At 32.9% G+C, this 20,939-nt stretch overlaps 1 protein-coding gene across 3 annotated transcripts; it reads right to left on the bottom strand.

The window, feature by feature from the left end:
- Positions 1–1,336: 1,336 nt before the first annotated feature.
- On the bottom strand, positions 1,337–20,548 carry LOC144835716 (phosphatidylinositol-3,5-bisphosphate 3-phosphatase MTMR3-like). 3 transcript variants are annotated; one of them, XM_078690786.1, is made up of 16 exons: positions 20,413–20,548; positions 18,710–18,756; positions 16,400–16,615; positions 14,825–14,907; positions 10,798–10,982; positions 10,464–10,560; positions 9,820–9,933; positions 9,185–9,396; positions 8,732–8,860; positions 8,096–8,207; positions 7,260–7,455; positions 6,589–6,774; positions 5,253–5,420; positions 3,583–4,836; positions 3,021–3,208; positions 1,337–2,247 (listed from the first exon to the last, which is right to left on the bottom strand). In XM_078690786.1, the coding sequence occupies exons 2-16, from the start codon at positions 18,710–18,712 to the stop codon at positions 2,073–2,075; spliced, it is 3,318 nt and encodes a 1,105-aa protein (XP_078546912.1). In that variant the 5' UTR covers positions 18,713–18,756; positions 20,413–20,548; the 3' UTR covers positions 1,337–2,072. The 3 variants fall into 3 exon arrangements, with proteins under 3 accessions (XP_078546912.1, XP_078546911.1, XP_078546913.1); XM_078690785.1 differs by having other exon boundaries at positions 20,381–20,548; XM_078690787.1 differs by having other exon boundaries at positions 2,122–2,247; positions 2,951–3,208; positions 20,381–20,548.
- Between the last annotated feature and the right edge of the window lie 391 nt (positions 20,549–20,939).

Below are 20,939 nucleotides of genomic sequence, written 5' to 3' on the forward strand. Positions count from 1 at the left end.
ATTGTCATTACACACCAGCAGTACAGACATGCCATTTTAACATTACAGTAATTTCATTGCCACAGTTTAAAACAATACAATTAAATATACTGTTGATAAAACAAATTCTGGTTCAAAGACACCCCTATTAGGGGGACACTTTCCCATGAAACTAACAAGGGAGAATATGTTTTAACACTAGGGCAAACCCCTATTCAGAGGATACCCTATTTAAGGGGACACTCTCCCATGAAACTATATGGGACAGGTTTTAACACTAGGGCCAACCCCTATTCAGGGATCACTTTCCCATGAAACTAACAAGGGACAATATGTTTTAACACTAGGGCCAACCCCTATTCAGGGATACCGCTATTAGGGGGACACTTTCTCATAAAATTAACATGGGACATTATGTTTTAACACTAGGGCTACCCCATATTCAGGGAATACCCCTATTCAGGGGAAACCCCTAATAAGGGAACACTTTCCCATGAAACTAACATGGGAGAATATGTTTTAACACTAGGGTCAACCCCTATTCAGGGGAAACCCCTAATAAGGGAACACTCCATAAGGATACAAATGCAGTTCTTTTTAATACTCAGTACCTAAGACTGTAAAACATCTTAATTGTGACACAAATAAAAGTAGAGATTAATACGAAAAGAAAACGAATATTGCTAATAGCGTTAATTTCAAAATAGCCCAATTCTTGGAATGTGAGAAATGCTTAATAAGAATAATATTTTTATAATCTTTAAATTTGTAATCCTAATAAAATTGTTATTGTAAATATTAAATTTAATAGTTTCTTTTTTTTAAATAACATTTTTGTTCAATAATGTATGATGAAGGACTATTTTGCAAACTTTAATAACTTGAAAATATCTAATTACAACTTAAAGAGTTTTAATTTGTTATTATATGAATAACTAATTGAAATGCATATAAAGTTGAACTAAGCCAAGGTTTATGTCAAAATTAGTAAATAAGTACATCCGTTCAACTTCTATACCACTGTTATGTATGATCACCCTAAAAGAGTAATGGAACAGGCTTCCCCTGTTTGGTTGCATGCATATAATGCATATTCTATTGGGATCTTACATTATTTTGTAGGGATGTTACCAGGTTTTCCATTTTTTTTATTGTAGGTCTGTTTTAATTTTGTAGTATGCTCTATTGTAATGGTGTTTTTTTTAAATTTTCAAAATATATATCGTGTCTGTAATTTGCCCGACAACATTTTCAATGGTAATTTAATTAATAGCAACTCAAATACTTAATTCTAAAGCAACGCACTTTAAAAGCAAAATACTAGAAAAGAATCCAAAAGAAAGGCATCAAAAGGAAATTTTGAAGCAAACATGAATAAATTATAATTATTTTTGCTCCGTTCGTTTATTATTAGCTTCCTAAAAATTGTAACAAGGACTTATATAAAATCTTTCCTAGGCCAACAAGCAGAACAATCGAAAAAAATTAAATTTTCTTTTTTTAAAGAATTCATTTTTCATGGCCAAATAGAACCTGAACATTTCCATTTCTACAACTAGAGTAAAAACAAAAATAAAATATATCAACAGTCGAAAACAAATCCATATTTGGAATTCAATATCTAGTTTAAGCTATAATCAGAGAAATTTTCATAAAGTTTTATCTTGGTTTTTTGTCTATTCTGAGAACTGACTTTAAAAACAAGAAGACACCTGTTGGCTATGGTAATGTGAATAAGTTACCACCTGCTTGATTTAACTATTCTTTCTGATTGGTCAGATGTGATAGCCCTTTCTGATTCGCCAAACCATGTACAGTGAAACCATGCTTAAACTTTAAGATTTTAAATTCAACAATCAATTATTTTCAATTGGACTCTCATCATTGGACCACAACAAGAGTTATCCAAATAATATCTATTTTAACTGGTTTTCGCATGGTAACTTCGATAAACACGTTCCTTCTTGCTAATTGGTTGATCCACTGGCTGTCATAATAGCTGTTTTGATTGGTTAACTTTATATGCCGTTTCTATACTAGGTTTGATGTTCCTTCTTGCCAATTGGTCACTCAATGGCTGATGTCATCAAGAATTATCCACTGGCTGTCGTAATAGCTGTTTTTGATTGGTTAACTTTATATAAATAATTGCTATTGCCAAGTTTGTCATGACAGTTTCGACAAACACGTTCCTTCTTGAAAAGTTGTTCTTCTGGAATGGCGGCAAAATAATTACTGCAAGAACCACAAAATACCTTTCCACATGCTCTAGAAAAATATAAAATATAATCATTTTTATAGTTTCAAGATTTCAAACCTTAAAAAATAAAATGTCATATTGCCCATATAGGAGAATGTGAAGAGGAACATCCAGAGGGGCATATAAGCACTTGCTTTAAAGATAAACGACAAAGTAAGTAAACAAAGTAAGATTTTCGAATTGCCATTGAATTCAAGTCAATTCATTCAGAGCATTCTACGGTCGAACCCTCACCACCACCTTAAGTTTTGTCCATTGTAAATGAAGACGACGATGTCAAAGGGACAAATGAGCTTAGTTCTCTCAAGCTCTGTCTACACTATCAAAATTTATGTGACTGTTACAAAAAATGTGATGTGCCCATATATGGATACGATGATGTCATATCACTACCATATTTGAGCATATCATTACCATATTTGGGCACATCACACTTTTTAGTTTGATAGGGTAGACAGAGCTTCATTCTTAATCTTCAAGTTAAATTCAATATAAGGAGGAAAAAAATAATACAAATAAATATCAGAAAACAATTAATAGGGAAAACAAAAACATTGCCAGGCAAACAAGCAATTCTGGGATACTTTTAGTCATTTCTTGAACCGCAAACATTACAAATTTGTGCAAAAAGGAAAAAGCATCAACATTCAGACAAAAACAAATTTGGAATTATAATTGAGATGCGGGTTCAAAACCAAAAGTTTGACTAACTTTATTAGTAAGACTAGTCATCCCCGGTTCCCTATGTTAGTCGTTGTGATACTTAGAGCTTTTATCATACCGGCAATGATGTTTACGATTCCATAACTGGAATTTAGTCTGACAATGCATGCATTCAGTGGCTGCGTGATCTGGAACCCAGAGTACTGGCATGCCATCCTTCTCATCAACCTCTTCCCAGGAGACATCTGATCTGATGGAATCACACCTGGATTGACTTGCATGGGCCTCTTCACTCGATAATTCATGCTGTAAAATGACAAAGAATACAAGTTTAAATTAAAAGTTTGATCTCATCTTTGTTCTGAGGTAAATAAATTATACATTTGTGTTTACAGAGAATACTCCTGTGTATGTACTTGGAATCTTGACTGTGTTGCTTGTCTCATTTTCTCTAATTTTCATATCTTTAGCTGTATCTACACTATCAAACTGTATGTGATATGCCCAAATATGGTAGTGATATGATGTCATAGTGTCCATATATGGGCATATCACATTTTTTGTCACATAAAGTTTGATAGTGTAGACAGATAATTAGGCATTTTCAGTGTCTGTATGTATACCAAGATTTGAAATAAAAAATTCAATTGAAACCGGAAAAAAATTAAAATGTTACATACCTCAAATCCTCTATCTAACTGTGAATAATGATGGTGATTATTCAATAAAAGTCTTAATTGATTCTTATAATCTTCTATCTCCTTTTCCATGGCCTGTAATTTATTTTGGTAGGGATCCTTAACTGAAGTCAACCCATCTTCATCTAAATGTCTTCCGATGCGTAACATACTCGGTACGTTACCCTTCACATACGAACGGTGACTATCTAAACTCCCTCCGTGGCCGTTAAGTTCATACCGAGGACTAGCACTTGGCGTAGAATACTCGGAGGCTGAACTGAGCATGCTCGAGCCAGAGGTATGACTCCGGCGGGTTGCGGGATCGTAAAACGATTTGCTAGTTTTAACCGAGAGCGGCGGATAAGATTTGTAATATATTTCCGATTTGCTATACATTTCTCTTTCGTAATTTAGAGGGCGGTCTTTATGTATTGCGTCTACTAATCCTATTGTTGAATCGCTAATGTCTGTAGTGCTAGTGCTAATAGTTGAACTTTTCGACTTTAATAGGCCATTTTCATCAGAATGTCCATTTGTAAGGCTGTTAGCAATATCTTCTGTAAGAGTCTCTGTTGAACTTTCTAGATGCGCATCAATCGGGGTCCTAAACGCTTTTCCGGGAAGTTTTACAGAATCCATAACCGTTCCGTTAACAACGCCATTCGCTAATCCGTTTGGCACATGGCCGTTATGGTTGGCCGATTCCCCAGAATGCATTTCACCGTCATCATCGTTATGATTGGTGGAATTGTTAACGTCCTCACCACTTGCCGAGTTTACAAAACTATCAAGTTCTACAGAATTTTCATTAAAACCATTTATTTTTATTATTTCATTTGTTAATTCCTTGACATCAGGTTCCTGCGCAGGTTGCTTAGTAACATCATCTACCCCGACCTCTGCCAGGGCATTGATGTTCTTACGCAACACCTCTGGTGAGATATCCGCACCTCTCTGAGGCGGAGATACACCAATATTTAATTCAGATCTTGTATCGCTTAAGTTAGGATCACTAGATGTACGCTGTAGGTTAGATATTTCTTTCAGTATTTCATTTCCTTCCGATATCTCATTTCCAGCTTTATGGATATCGTCGCAAGATCTCGTTCTCGGTAACTGCGATGCGTTGGCCATTTGAACTTCACGTGCGGGACCAGTTGGTGTGATGTCATCCGGACTTGTCGCAACTGAATCTGACATGTAGACATTGGCCCAAAGACGGAGATTGCGTATATTACATGAAGGATAAAGCACCTGAAAGAAAAGAAAGAAGTAAGGATTAAATACATTGTGGGGTCTTGATTAAAAAACAAAATATAAATTCACCTAAAAGAAAAGAAAGGACAAAAGATTTTAAAAACAAAATATAAATTTTTCGATAAAAATAGAACAATACAACTTTTGATTACTATCTAAAATAATGTTTCTATTGTTAAAATTACTTAAATACATCTATAAGGTTGTTTCTATTGCTATACTATTTCTATGAAAAATACAACTACTAAATCTCTGTCTACACTATCAAACTAGTTTAACAAAAAAAGTGTGATGTGCCCAAATATGGTAGTGATATGCCCAATGTGGTAGTGATATGACATCAACATGTCCATATATGGGCACATCACATTTTCTTGTCACATGTTTGGTAGTGTAGACAGAACTTTACATACCTTATTTGTAGCTGCATAAAGATAATTGATATATTTATGACCTTCGACCTCCAGGATTGACCACACAGAACATGTTCTATCTTTGACGTCACTTTGCTGTCGTTCTTTTGAACTGTTACACAGGAATGTTCCAAAGAGACATGAAAATGTATGCTTGACAAGTTTAATCTGTAAAAAAATTGTTAACAACTTTATTATTATTTATTTATTAATACTGTATTATTATTAATATCACATCATTATTTCCAATTCTTTGTTTTATAGTTTTTCGTCCATGTTCCTGTTTTGTGCTAAAGCTCTGCCTACACTATCAAACTATTTCGACAAAACAAATGTGCCTAAAAATGGTAGTGATATGACATCATCATGTCCATATATGGTCAGATCAGATTTGTTGTCACATAAAGTTTGATAGTGTAGACAGAGTTTATGGACCAGACCTAAACTCCACATGGGCTTATTTGTACTCTCCAGACACAATCATTAATCACAATTAAAAGGCAGCTTCATTACAAAATTAATTTTAAACAGAGATAATTAAAGAAGTTACTTGCATAAAAAAGCTCTGTCTACACTATCAAACTTTATGTGATGTGCCCATATATGGATATGATGATGTCATATCACTACCATATTTAAGCATATCATTAGCATTTTTGGGCACATCACACTTTTTTTTTTCAAACTAGTTTGATAGTGTAGACAGAGCTTTAGAGACAAATTTAACGTGCCTGGGAAATTCATATGAAGTACACTTTTGTTGTCTGGCACCAAATCTACTTAGCAGACAAATCACAAGTCTTTGACTTAAGATAATCTAATAATAGCAACAAGCTAAGTCTATGTTACACTTCCAACGTCAAAATCAGCAGAAACTATTGAGTATGTTAGAGATTAGCATGCAGCTAAAGATGTATTAATGAATGGATGTGAATGATATGTTTAAACTTGGCTGAACACTAAGAGAAAATTTAGACAAAAAGGAATGTTGATAATGAGAAATATTTGTATTGTGATCATAATAATCCTGATTGATAACCAGTGTTTACAATTATCATTTGTTATAAATGTTTGTTTTAAGTATACAAATATACATTGTACACTCCTATATAAATATACTAGTGCACACTGTGGGTCAAATCATTTTATTGTAAATTTTAATGCTTGTAATTTTTTTTCATTTTGCATTTTTTTTTACTATTAAAAACACATTTTAATAGTGGGATTTGAGGAAAACCAGATATATTTGACAATTTTTATTGTATTTTATTTTGTCAACTTCTGTGACAGTGTCTGTGTGTGTGTAGTTATTTGATTAGTAAAAGATAAAACTTACCAAGAACGTCTCATTAAATTGAAAGGCTGTTGGGAATTGAGTGAGTATCTGATGTACACAATCTAGCCACTGTAGAAAAACTGGACATCTCTCATTTGCATCATCGTTCTGCTTTGCATGACCGCACCGGTCAGCAAACTTGTGTCCAAACGCTAACCACTCCCTCTCAACTAAAACTTGGAAACCCTGAGGTAAAACAATCACATTTATTTATTCAAATTTCTGACAAATATAAAACAGAGACATAAGGTAGAAGAAAAGACAGCTGCTAAAAACTTATGCTATAGTTAGTCAACCAACAACAGACAAATAAAAACAAATTAAGTACGATCTACAAAATTATACAACATTTACAAGAAATTGATCGACTGCAAACGTATTCAACATTGAAACAAATTTTAAAATAAGCATCTAAAGCTCCGTCTACACTATCAAAAATGTGATGTGCCCATATATGGACATGATGATGTCATATCACTACCATATTTAAGTATACCACTATCATATTTAGGCACATCATACTTTTTTTGTCAAACTAGTTTGATAGTGTAGACAGAGCTTTAGTAATTAAATTGTTTAATCTTAAAAATTCACGGAAACTCTAAAGTTTCTGGTGATAGACTGGAAATTAATTAGGACATAAATTGAAGTTGAAGACATAAATAACTTACCTTAAGAGTTCTATAATAAGGATCTAGCAGTAGCTCTGCTAACGCTGTCAATTGAGGGGTGCGATCCCAGCCATCAGAGCAGTGCACGACAACAGGGCGCTGCTCCTTGTTGATGGCGTTCACAATGATCACAGCAGAGCTTAGGAGCAACGACAGATGGTGTAACCATTTACTATTCTCCAGTGAAGAGAGCCAACTGTGAATGCGACACAGACTTATCGTTAGTTAATAATTAATTTACCTACTTCATTAATATCAATTGTGTTTTATGAGTAATTTCTATTATTAGCATCCTGACCTTAACATATTAAATCTAATTAAACTACTTGCTCGTTAAGAGGCTGTGCTTAATGAAAATATTATTTTTAAAAACTCTCAAAAGTTACTGTAAGCTATATTTGTTGTATGAATATATTTACAATATCTGCTTTTTAACCCCCATCCCATTAGAATATACAGTATTTCCTTTGTGACACCTCAACCTAGGGGGAACCCCTACTCATGGAAAACTCAAACTCAGGGGAAATCCCTACTCAGGGGACACCACAATACAGTGAACACTCTTATTAAGAGGCCTCCTACTCTGGGCACACCCCCTATAAAGAGGACACTTTGATTTAAAATGAATGAGGAAAATATGTTTTAACACTGTAAGCCCTGTTTTAGGAGACACCCCTATTAAGGGGACTTTATAAGGGCTTCTACTTTGTCTTTTTTGTCGTCATTGTTTTCCTGTAATATTTTATGAATTTTTGATAATAAAAATAGAAACTTTGAAATATTTTTTTTAAACCCTGGAAAACACATGCCCTTTCACCTTTGCCCTTTCAACTTACTTTGGTTGGTGTTCTGAACTGGAACAGATACTTCTAATTGAATGAAATGTTTTACGAACTGAGTGGATGTTTGGTAGTCCCATAAATTGAATCTCACAGCTAGGATAGTACTCTGTCAACACAAACAATTTCAGCATTATTAGTACACATTTTTGACTACTACCCATGAGCTAGCCCAACACTTTGATCACATATATAGTGCCTTCGTTAAAATATATATAACACAAATGTTGGAAGCACCTCTAGTGAGGGAGTGTGGCGCAGTGTATTGGACGTTGGATTACTGATCGAATCCAACTCTTGCTGCATTGCTTGTATCCTTAGGCAAGATACTTTACTTACGTTTGCCTCTCTCCACCCAGGTGTATAAATGGTTACCCGGTTAGATCAAGACACAACTTTGCACTGATTACTAGCTGCATTATGGGAGTAGGTTTCCATATGTGTTTGATCCAAAAACATGACTGGGGTAATAATGTGCTATGTAAAGCGCCTTTGAGCATGATTACTCATGAAAAGGGAGCTATATAAATTTGGTAATTATTATTATTTCAAAATTAGTGTATATTGAAACTATAGATATATAAATAGGGCCAGTGGTTGACAGCAAACAAACTTGCTTGTAGGCATGTTTACCTGAGCATTCACAGCCTCCTCCCTTTGCTCTGTTGGCAACTGCTGCTGCATATGACCTTGCGTCTAGTAGTAGAATACTCTTTTTATCTGGAGTGTATCCCCCTGACACACTGCCAGAGTCACTTGAGTCTACAAAGAGAAGGAAACAAAGTATTTGATTGCTATGTCTATCTATCTCACACAACATCTGTCGCTGCTAATAATCACAGCTTGTTCATATTGCTTTTGATAATATAATTGTATTTCTCGGTATAAAATTGAATTTCCGGGCTGAAAATTCATTTTTATATAACTAGAAAATATTTGCTAGTTAATATAAATAGTAATTTCCAGCCCTGAACTTCCCCTAAAAAATTACATAGATTAAATCATACTGTGTAGAACAAGGAAGTCTTTGGTTAATAGCGAAAAAAAAATTACGAAATTATATGATTATGAATTACGGTATCTTACCACTACTTTCGCCAGCAGATGTATCACTTTCTTTTCCTCCTCCTCCGCCACCGTCATCTTCTAAGCTCATATGTCTGGAACGTCTGCCTTGATCAGCGTTGCAAGCCTCTAGGATAGACATCAATATGTTCTCATCTTCAGTGTCCCTCCAGCCTAGCCATCCTACCTCAGGCTGGCTACAACGCACTATCACAGCACCGTTGGACTTGTCCCTGTGATAAAACCACAATGATGTTATGAATATAATGGTAAGCCCTCGCTTTCAGCAACCAATACCATTTCCTTACTTTGTGTCAGTTTCTAATCTTTTTCAATTTTGTCCTCCAAGCTTTTTAATTTCTTACTCGGGCTAAAGCAGCATAACTTCATTTTTTTTATATACATTTAGGTAAATTGTCAAGGATAAATAAATCGAATCTGAATCTGATCCATAAGCGATTCATTCTTTAAGGTGGCAATCCTGTTTACAAGACAAACATATACACAAGATGCTCTACATAAACAAAGTCTTATACAAGTCTTTGGGAGTGGAGTTATAATTTGCCTTTAGAAAATTCCTTCAATTAAGGCTTGAAAATGTTACACATAAAATGCTGTGATAGTTTATAATTTTGAGGAGGAAAATGGCCACTTACCTCCAAACAACCGATGGAAAACGACTACTGGATCTGAAGTTAGCAACCTTTTTCAGCTGCTCATCTGTGATGCAATTTGGTATAATGTGTTTCTTAGGATAGGAGGAACATAACCTATGTGACAGGAAAAGAAGAAGTTGTAGTTTGCATAGTGTTACATTTTATTACTATTTTGTTGTCTCTAATGTTTTATTTTACTGTTTGTTTACTGTAATTAGGAATGAGTGCTGAATCTGTGTGGGTCTTAAGCACGGTTCGCAATAGCGACGCAATGCAGCGACGTATTGACGCAAAGTTCTGTATTGCGTAATCACAAGTGGGAACCGACGACACAACAGTGCTGCAAAAATTGCAGGTTTGATTTCATGCAGGCGGGGGCAAACACAATTATTGGAAGTGCATTTTCTTATGTTGCGTAGGTTGCATGACGTTGCATCGCTAGTGAGAACCAAGCTTCTTACTCCTGGTTACTATTCGTTTGTCACCAAATAGTAATATCTTTCTTCTCTCAATAGTCTGGCTAGTTTATTGTAGGCTTTACTAGCTCTGTGCTTTTTTCTAACGTAACATGAATAACAAGCAAAGATGAAGACTGGTGGAGGTGGGTGGGATAAACTAAAGTGACACTCTAAAGCGATACTCACGAATAGTCATGATTCAAAGTGCATATCTTCCAAGTTTTTTGCAAATCAAATCCCATACGCTCGGCCTCCGCATCCAATATGTAATGAAACTGTTGTTCTGTAAATAACAACAAAAATATCTTTATATTCTATAGATTGATATTTCTATTCTGATTATTATTACCAACAATCACACAAACTCTATTTTTATATTATAAGGTATTATTTATACCGATATTTTTCTCTCTCCAAGAAAAGAATAAAAACCTTAAATAATTTGATGTCATAAAACACTTATTTACTACAAACACTAATTTACTATAATAATTTTATAATTTATTGAAAGTATTCGTACCTTTGGTTTTTTGAAAGAATTTCAGTCCAGGAGTGTTTGCGTCTGTTAACTCGCCCAATCCATCTTCAAAGCAGTAAGCGTGAAACACAAAAGCAAACAAGTCCTCCAACTTGGCCGGTGTCCGAATTAGCTTCTTGATCCTATGAGCCCATGTATGACACTTTTCACTGGTTGCAAACTTACACCTAGATACAGCCAAAATTAAAATTAAAATATTATTATATTATAACAATTTTACATACTTAAAGACCAGAATATTAAGTTTGATATAATCAATCAATCAAAATCAATTTATTCCATAAAACTAAGGATACTGCATGTAAAAATATCAACAAGTTATGGAAAAGGGACTCAAAATAAGCAAAGCCGTTTGAAAAAATAATAAGGAAATATAAGTTATTTAACAACAAAACAAGAATAAATTACTTTAAATGATAGTGAAATAAGGTTGAAATTGAAATTGTATCAAATAAAAACTACGAAAATTATTTTTCAAAAAAGACAACATTGTTTTACGCATTTGATATTACACACTTGTCACGCACCACATCGACTGGTCAAAATAGCAGCCTTAAAGTTTAAAAAAAAAAAGTTATTCTGCGCACGCCTATATGTTTCTGAGCGTGCACCATATGATATGGCAGACAGTTATCACTGCAACATAATTTTATAACATTGCTTTGTGAAAAAAAACCAGCAAACTAAAATATACTATTATTGAGTCAACAAATATAACTATCCATCTCATTTAATTATTCAATTTTGCCAAAATAATTCTGCTTTATTTATTTCACATGCTGTAATTATTCTCATAAATTCAATTTAAATATATTCTTTTGTTTATGCTTAGAGACAGACCGCTGTAATCATCAGCATCATCAGCTGATATTTAAATGAGAACAAAATCAATTCATAAGTGCTTTCTAAAAACAAAATAATTACAAGTTATGTAATTACCATTAATACAATGAGGTAATTAAACTGACCTAATTCACTATGCTAAAGGTTAATTTAAGTCTTTCTGAGAAACCAGGTCTTATCAGAAAATATTTTCAATAAATAATAAAATAATGTTTTGCGAGACACTGGTTGTTTAAACTATTACATCATCAATGCCATACCAGACACGACCATATGGTGGTGGCAAGGATAGTAGTAGTATTAAATAGCGGAGACTGGTTTTATTTTCATAATTATTAATAGTTCATCGCTAATACAGATACAGTCGCGATGATGTGCTCATTTTAATTTCATGTTCCGTAAAGAAAAGTAAAACCTACTAATAAAGAAATCAGGAATATAAATAAATTAGAGTTGTACCCAAAATCATTAATAAAACATCCTAAGGAAAAAATCTAAAGAGACAAGTGACCTTTTGAATTGACCTTTGAACCTGTAAATGACTTTTAAATTGCCTCACTCTTTCCTCACTCAAGGGATATCCCAATTGGATATGACAAGAAGACCAGCAATAAACTACACATTAATATAGAAGAAGCCGCACGACGATGTAATCAATGAATATTTAAATCACAAATGCAATTTTGTGACACTACAGTATTGTGATAATTCATTTACATATATATTTATGTGCATTGCACAGTGACATCATCAATATTTATATAATAAACTATGAACTTATTTAATATTTATATAATAAAACCACATAAATGTATCATGTATATAAAGTGGTTTTAGAAAGAAGAACCTTCAATAGAATTAGCTTCTTTTATAGATGACATTTTAAATTGTAATAACATAACAGTTATAAAATTGAACAGTTATTTATCCATCTATTACTGTACTATAACTTGAGAAAGTGGCAAAGATAATTAAAACATTGAACAATAATGACTAAAAATGTAATAACAAGAATTTTATGTCTGGAAAAAGTAAATAAAAGAATGGCCAGTTCCAAACTGTAAGTAACATTTATGTTTACAAATTACAAATCATGCCTCTGACATAAATCAATAATTAAGAAAGAGGTTTATCTTCTAAAAAGATGAAAAATAAACAAATGGCCAATTTCAAACTCTTATTACTGTACTAGTCTTCCAGACATGTGTCAAATTATCTAATAAATCACAAATCATTTAAATTAAAATGCCAAATTATTTATAAATTGGACACTAACGTAACAATTAGGCCAGTTTAAGACAACATAAGGTCTAAAGTTATATGTTTCATGGTTTTCACAAGCGTTTTGAGCACTTTAGTGGATATGTGCGCTGTATAAGTCTTATTATTATTATTATTTTAGAAAGATTTTTAAAAAGCTGGCCGATATAAATTAAATATGTTTATAATACGTTGTGTAATGATTTCATTTTATTTATGTCTATATTGTACTTCCCTATGATTTACGCGTCAACATAAATGTCATACCTCCTTTTTTTTAAATAAATAAAAATATATGTATACAGTACCTCAGTTGTAAAATGAAAATAAAGTTTATCTGATTATAAAAAGTGATATTAAAACCTTTTTTTTTATCTTCTAATGAAATATTATTGCAAAGTCTGTAAACTTCAATACAGGTAATTTATTATTCAAGTGCCTAGATTACAAGGTATTATTAAAACATAATTCTAGGAATTCCCTTTTAGATTTACTATTTAAATTTGTAAACCACAAAGTCAAAATTAGTCTTTAGAACTAAAGTAGATTTAATGACTCTTGTGTATTAAAACGTCATGTAATTCAATTAAATGGGTTTTTTTTTTGGTTCAAACATTGTTCAACTGTACAGTTCTGTCGACACTATCAAACTTTATGTGATAAAAAAATGTGATGTGCCCATATATGGACATGATGATGTCATGTCACTACCATATTTGGGGATATCACTACCATATTTTGGCACATCACACTTTCGTATTTACTCTGTAGACAGAGCTTTACATTATAGATTGAAATTGTTTATGTCTATTTTTACAATGATTTCAGATCGAGTTGTCGTAGGAAGACGCTTGAGAAAAGATAACTTTTCGAGTTGTTAAATTTAACATTCATCTAAAAATGCTTTGTTTTTTTACCTTTATGATCACTATGCAGTACAATATTTACTGATGATATTTCTTGGATTTAGGTTTTAAGGATGACCTCTATACCGGTTGCCATTTTGCATGAATATTATGTAAAATGAGCCAAAATCATCTCCCAACCGCCCCACCCCAAACCCTGACCCAACCAAAGGGAAGGGGGAAATATTTATATTTCTTTAATTAATAATGCTAATATGTAGTATGAAACCAAGCATGTACAATTTAGCTCAAATAGTACACTTGTAAGGTACATGGTAACAATTACAAAATGCTTTAAGAAAAATGTTATATTTCTTGGATTTAGGTTTTAAGGATGAGCTCTATACTGGTTGCCATTTTGCAAAAAAAATGAACCAATATCATCTCCCAACTGCCCCACCCCAAACCCCGACCCAACCAAAGGGAAGGGGGAAATATTTATAAAGTATTAACGTATTAATAACGAAATAAATAGTTTGAAAAGTTATAAATAGATTTCGTAAAAACCACAGACTAAAAATATTCCTGTGGATGGATGGAAATACCTAAATGCATTATAATGAATAGTATTGTTGTCACCTTCATTGAATTACAAACATATTATCGACCCATTCACCCAACGTCTTGCAAATGCAAAGAATTGAAATGGGGATTCCCCATAAAAAGACTATTGTATGTTATTCATAGGTTTCTCATAAAAATAAAAGTTTATATCAAGTAAACATTATTTACTAAACTATATAGTAATATTTCCTTGTACAACTATTTTAATGTACACTATTTCTAAACAGCAAACTATCAGGATTATTGTCTGTTAATCCATTACCTTTAAAAAAAATGTTGCTTTTCCTCGAAATACAGACAAGTAAAACGTCTCACCTGACACAGCAAAACCTGTTTCATTTCTCTCCCAACTGAAAATTTATTCTGAAAATGGATGTTTTTTTATAAACATTCTTCTTTAATTCTCACCAATTGTATGAAATTCATGAATAACTTACCTGATAGACTGGGCATCCTTGCATAAAATGTGTACGTAGTTCATATCTCGAGTCTCAACATTCTCAATCAATCGCAAAGGCACCTAATAATAATAATTATTATTATTTAATAAATATAATAATCTGAGATGATGTAGCTCCTTTATGGGAAGTAAGGAGGGAGGGGAGGGGAGATTGAGTTGCTGCCTCAATACCCTCAATTCAGTGGCGGATCCAGGATTTTTAAATAGGGGGCCCCAGGGCCTAAAAGCAGTGAAATGAAGTGTTCAACTTAATTTGATGTCCTATCTTTTGCATTTAAATTTGATTGTTGTGAAATTTAAATGGGGCTCAGGCCGGCTGGGTGCCCCCTTGAATCCGCCCCTACAATCCCCCATACCATACCATAGATCAGAATTGTAACCAGATAGAAATGGCTACAAGTGAGAACAGCTATTTTCTATATTTAAATTTGAAATACATGCAATATGTTTTATTACAGTAATATATGTAGTAAGGGGAAAAAAAAAAAGACCAAACCTTTCATAATATTTTACAATTGATATAATAATTGGATTTACAGCAAAATACTATAAATAATCCATCATTCTGAGGGTTTCATTATTTAAAATTAAACAATCCATAAAACTTTATTTTTATGTTAATTTTACAATGTTCTTTAGGTATCATACATTGAAGTATTCTTAAGGGATCCTATCGTGCATGTCTAACATTCAAGAATAAGTAATACTAATAAATGTATCCATATTAAAATAAGGGACCATGTCAGAAAATTCTTTTACGATTTATAGTGTGAATGCAGAAAAACCATTAATCAATTTGTGTAAATGATGATGAACTGTTTGTAATGGATAGAGTGCTGCGAGGTGTCATGATTTATGTACCGGTAGACACTGGAAGAAATATAGTCTACTATAGATCCTCATTTGCTGGTGGTACAGTATTAAAAAAAAAAACTTTGCATAGATTTTACGAGTCTGGCAAGTTGTATTGATTTGCAGAGAATTATAACTGTCTTTCATCAATTAATATTTTCCCATCTAATGCTATTAAGTAAAACACTCCAGGAGGGAATACGAACAGCTCACAAACATACATGAAAATTAAAGTATGAAATATTATTTTGTCATTTTTTCTTCTTTTTTTTGGGATAAATTCAGATAAGCATAGAGTCAATCTATTCACAAGAAAAATATGCTTTTACAATAAATGTCACAAGGGACTGTAGGGCGTATCAATAAACATTAGGGTGTGTCAAGGGACATTAGGGTGTGTCAATAAAGATTATGGCATATCAAGGGACTGTAGGATGTGTCAATAAACATTAGGGCGTGTCAAGAGACTGTAGGGCGTATCAATAAACATTAGGGCGTGCCAAAATACTTTAGGGCGTGTCAATATACTTTAGGGTGTGTCAATATACTTTAGGGTGTGTCAATAAACTTTATAACACGTCAATAAATTGTAGGGCGTGTCAATAAACTTTAGGCCATGTCAAGAAAAAAATTCAATTATCATTTCATCCAGGACCGTGTGATTTGGAAATAGCGTCACCAATTTCGCATGAAAACTTACGTTATCAAATGAATCTGCGTATCTTATAACCAATCGGAAGTCAGACAGGCAAATGATGGAATCGCAAGCTTTTCCAAGGAACAAAGCAGACTCTCCAGTAAGAAGTGGATACGGTACTTCCAACGAGTCGTCCTCCTTGTGTAACTGCTTCTTGGGGAAAGCATCACTAGCTTTCACGTGCACCAAACTATCATGCTCTTCTTGTTGTGCTTCAGACTGAAAGAGAGAATCAAAGAAAAAAGCAATGAATACACCGAGTGAATAGTCGGGCGGTTAATTACGTAGCCATAATATCGGCAAGGGTTCGAGGCCTCGCTCGCTCCATGGCTCTGGTGGTAGAACAAGTCAACAAAATATATTACACATATTAAGATACACATATATGCATATCACCTGAAGAGTGTGACCAGCTTTGCTGGCCATACGAAACAAGCTTGTAGTGAATAAATATGAAGTCATCTTAGTTCATCTTGTATCGTTTTTATCTTATGCATATTTGTATGTATTATACATACATACAATATATATTTTACAAATTTTTTTTTTAATCTATATAAATAAGGTAACTGTAATTGATCATACTTTTATTTATTTGCAATCCAAGTTAATTAATATTTGCTATTGTCATCTACATTTAAAAGAACCTAAATATAAATAAGTGGATGTTTATCTGGATACTCGATTATTAAATATAGTTATGGAGGTTGGGATAAACAACTTGTTGTATCGGCTAGTACGTAGAACAGTCTTTGACTGAATACTAATAATAATATGAACTGCTTAATTTTTGCAATTTGGCACTTATTTTCTGGGCCAAGAGCAAAAATCCTGGTACTACAATCCCAGATTGATTAATAAATTAACAGAAGTGCTAGACATAAGAATGATAAGCACCTTTTTGCCAATCAAATAATATTTTATATTGACTTTACAACTTAGACATAAAATTATATATAAAAATTGAGAAAGAAAAAATGGCTTAGACTAGAAACTTGACTTATTTAAAAATCGGTTTGAACAGGTTATTCCGGAAAAAAGTTGTTGAAATTCATAATCTACTTGATTGTTTACCTTTCCCTTTCTCTTTAGACAAAACAATTGACTTTTAAAATGTCAGGCGACAGAAAGTATTTGATGTGAATTTCCTATAATGAACTGACATTTTTCGGATTGCAGTTTCAGCTGTATTATAATTGCATTAGTAGATTACATCATAACATATAACATATTGGTCATTTATTAAGGAATATAACAATTGAATAGTAGATTACATCATAAACATAGAACATATTGGTATAAATTAAGAAATATAAAAATAATTTGATCACAACAAGTAGAAAATAGTATGTGATATTTCAGTTTCAGACAACAAAATAAATTGGTTATGTCTCAGAATATTGCAGATTAACTAGGATTAGTACAACCAAAAGACAATCCTTCCTAATCTACTTCAGAACAGCGTAAAGATGGAAATCGAAATTGACACAACAGAGTATAGCAATTTACTATGTTCTTTTCCATACATACTGTAACTAATACCGTAACATCTTAAGATCTGTCTAAGTTTCATAGAGCTTAAGATCTGTCTACACTATCAAACTAGTTTGACAAAAAAAAGTGTGATGTGCCCATATACGGATGATGTCATATCACTACACTACCATATGTGGGCATATCACTTCCACATTTGGGCACATCACACTGTTTTGTCAAACTAGTTTGATAGTGTAGACAGAGCTTTACATGGAAGGTATAAAGTCTACATTGTTTTGTCACTATCTTTTATTATCAACAAATAAATGTATTGTTGGTCAAGTGCACTTGATAGTTTCCTTTGACCTTGAGGTTTATATAGGATGCTGAACTTGAAAAGAGTGACTTAATTGACCAATTTCCCCAGCAGGCTCCAGGTGCCTTCTTGTACGGTAATTAACCAGCCTTACCACAACAGGTTATAGCAGGTTGTAGCATTTATTTAATAAATTCAATCATTGAATTTATCATGAAGTCCACTGTAGAGGTACACGTACTTGGTCCAGAGAACCACAATGAAGTGGTTCACACCAATATGGATGATTTTTTATAATAGAGTAGATGCAGATATTATTGTAAGCCTACTGTATTTTGGGTTAGCCTACTGTATTTTGGGTTAGGCTACTGTATATAAATACATACATCACTACAATATTTTCCTCAATTTTTTATTCCCCCAAAAAGTTGACTTATGACATTTGAACATTGTATTATTATTACGCTCTCAGTCTTAGTAAATATTTATTAAACTATGATAACATTAAATGGTAAACTTACCATGGTAGCCAATGGTAGGCAAACTAGACACAGTACAGAATGTAAACCTGAGAAAATACAAACAGATAAGAACAATGTATTCAAGGTAAAAGATTAAAACTATTGATAAAACAACACATTAATCTCTTTTCCAAATTCCTAACTCTTCAACATCATCAATTTTAGGAGCCCATAAGTTTCTCACTTATTATTTAGTATGTTAATATGTTTGTATTGGTAATTATTTCTAATCTACTTTGTTGACTGACACAATATTATGTACCATAAACAGCTGGGAGCAAACACTGTTAGAACATGTTTTTTCAGATCACGGTGACAAATAATAATTTGGGTAACATATGCCACAACATGTTCTATCCAGGTGTGATGAGTACCTGGTGTACAGAACAGGATATCATAGCAACAAAGTGATGAATCAGCTGTTTTTCATTAGTGGCTTAGTTGTAAAGGGCAGTACCGTATATCCTCGGGTATAAATAATCCCTCTTCGGGTCTAATAATCCCACCCCCTACTTTATGTCTGATTTCACAAACAGGCATATCCCCGGGTATAGTCAAAGTATTGAATTTTGGTCTGGATGTAGGCCTCTCTCTAGCTAGTTCAGATGAGTTTTTACAAGAAATGCATTCTTTTAATGAATCAGGCTTTCTACGGATATTTTGTGTTCTAGTGGATTGGATTATACCAGAGAATATACAGTTTTATTAAATTTTAAACTTAAATTATTTCAATCTCAGGGCTGTGAAACAATGAAAAGAAATTTGGCAGATAAAATGGTGCTGGGTTCAGTCAAAAGAAATATAATTTTAACCAATGGATGACATGACCCACCGTCCAAAACATTCTATGGTATTTATTAAACATTTTCTATTAATTCAAAGAATTTTAATCCATACAGTATTCATAATTGTATGCATATTATCAACAGCTGATTCTTATGTGATGCTTGAAACAGACAGACAGACCAATAATCATATTGAAGAACCAAGATGTCTAGTCTGTACAAGTCACAAATCTGACATTTACAAAATTCTTTCTTTAAAGGTTATAAATTAAAGATTTAATACTCGTATAGGCCTATAGATTTATGTAATTTTCACTCGTACTGTATTTGAAGATACAAATACTTCTTTATGGGCCTCAGTACAATTTTTACCATCAACGATTTTGAATGGGTTACCGGTCAAAGGAAACGCCCACCCACCATTAATATAACATTACTACGGACTGTAACTAGGCCTACTTGCTGAAAAGAAATTACCTAGAGTGTTAACTAAACGCTCAACATCGTATGATATTGAAAGTTGTATGAGGCCTAAAGACAAAGAATGATTTTTTCTTACTTACTGGACATCACAAACTCTCAAGTCAATATTTATTTTTATTTTTTACCAAACAATGATTGACATTTGATTTAAAGTGTTCTTTTTCAGCCATCAATTTTAATTGACAAAATAATAAATATCATATTCATGCATTTAAAACAAAATGATTTCTCTTCATAAAAAACGTTCTCCACAGTATATTTAATGTCGTAATTTCCTGTAGCCTAGGCTAGAGACCAACCTCAAGGAGAAATCCCCGGCTTCGGTCTTTACGTGGTAAAAATGTAGATTTATTTTCCAATTGAAAATAAAACAATTATTTTGTTGATAAATACGCACAATTACCTTATTTAAAAAGATTAACAGCTCAAACATACATAAACGTTCAATAAAAACGAGTCAATCGTTTCATAAACTTTGCAAATGTAGATGCAAAAACCCAATTTGACATGAATTATGTCGACATAGGTACTCTTGCTAGACCAAAACAAACACACCTCTCCCAGGCTAGCACACAGTTAAGCCTAGCAGAGCTCTTTTTGCGTTCATTGTCAACCCGGAAGATGGCGCGCGGACCTGCTGATGATGTCATCATTGCGAAGGTCATTGCTATCATGTGACCAAATTAACAAGAAATATTATAGGTGGCGGACTACTTCATTTTTTGTATATCTAAAAAAATGATTAACATTCCAAATTATTTAGTACTTATCTGCACACAAGTCAAATGTTTAATATTTAACATGTTTCATTTTCAACAATTCAATTCAATTATTATTGTTATCATTTTAATATCTTTATACATGATCTTAAGTAGGCCCTACTTAGGCATATGCATTTTAGTTTACATTAATTATATTTCAAACTTTAGTTGTTCATATTTTTAGGAATGAAGAATTACTGT

Source organism: Antedon bifida, chromosome 2, assembly GCF_963402885.1.
Source record: "Antedon bifida chromosome 2, ecAntBifi1.1, whole genome shotgun sequence".
Lineage (NCBI taxonomy): Eukaryota > Metazoa > Echinodermata > Crinoidea > Comatulida > Antedonidae > Antedon > Antedon bifida.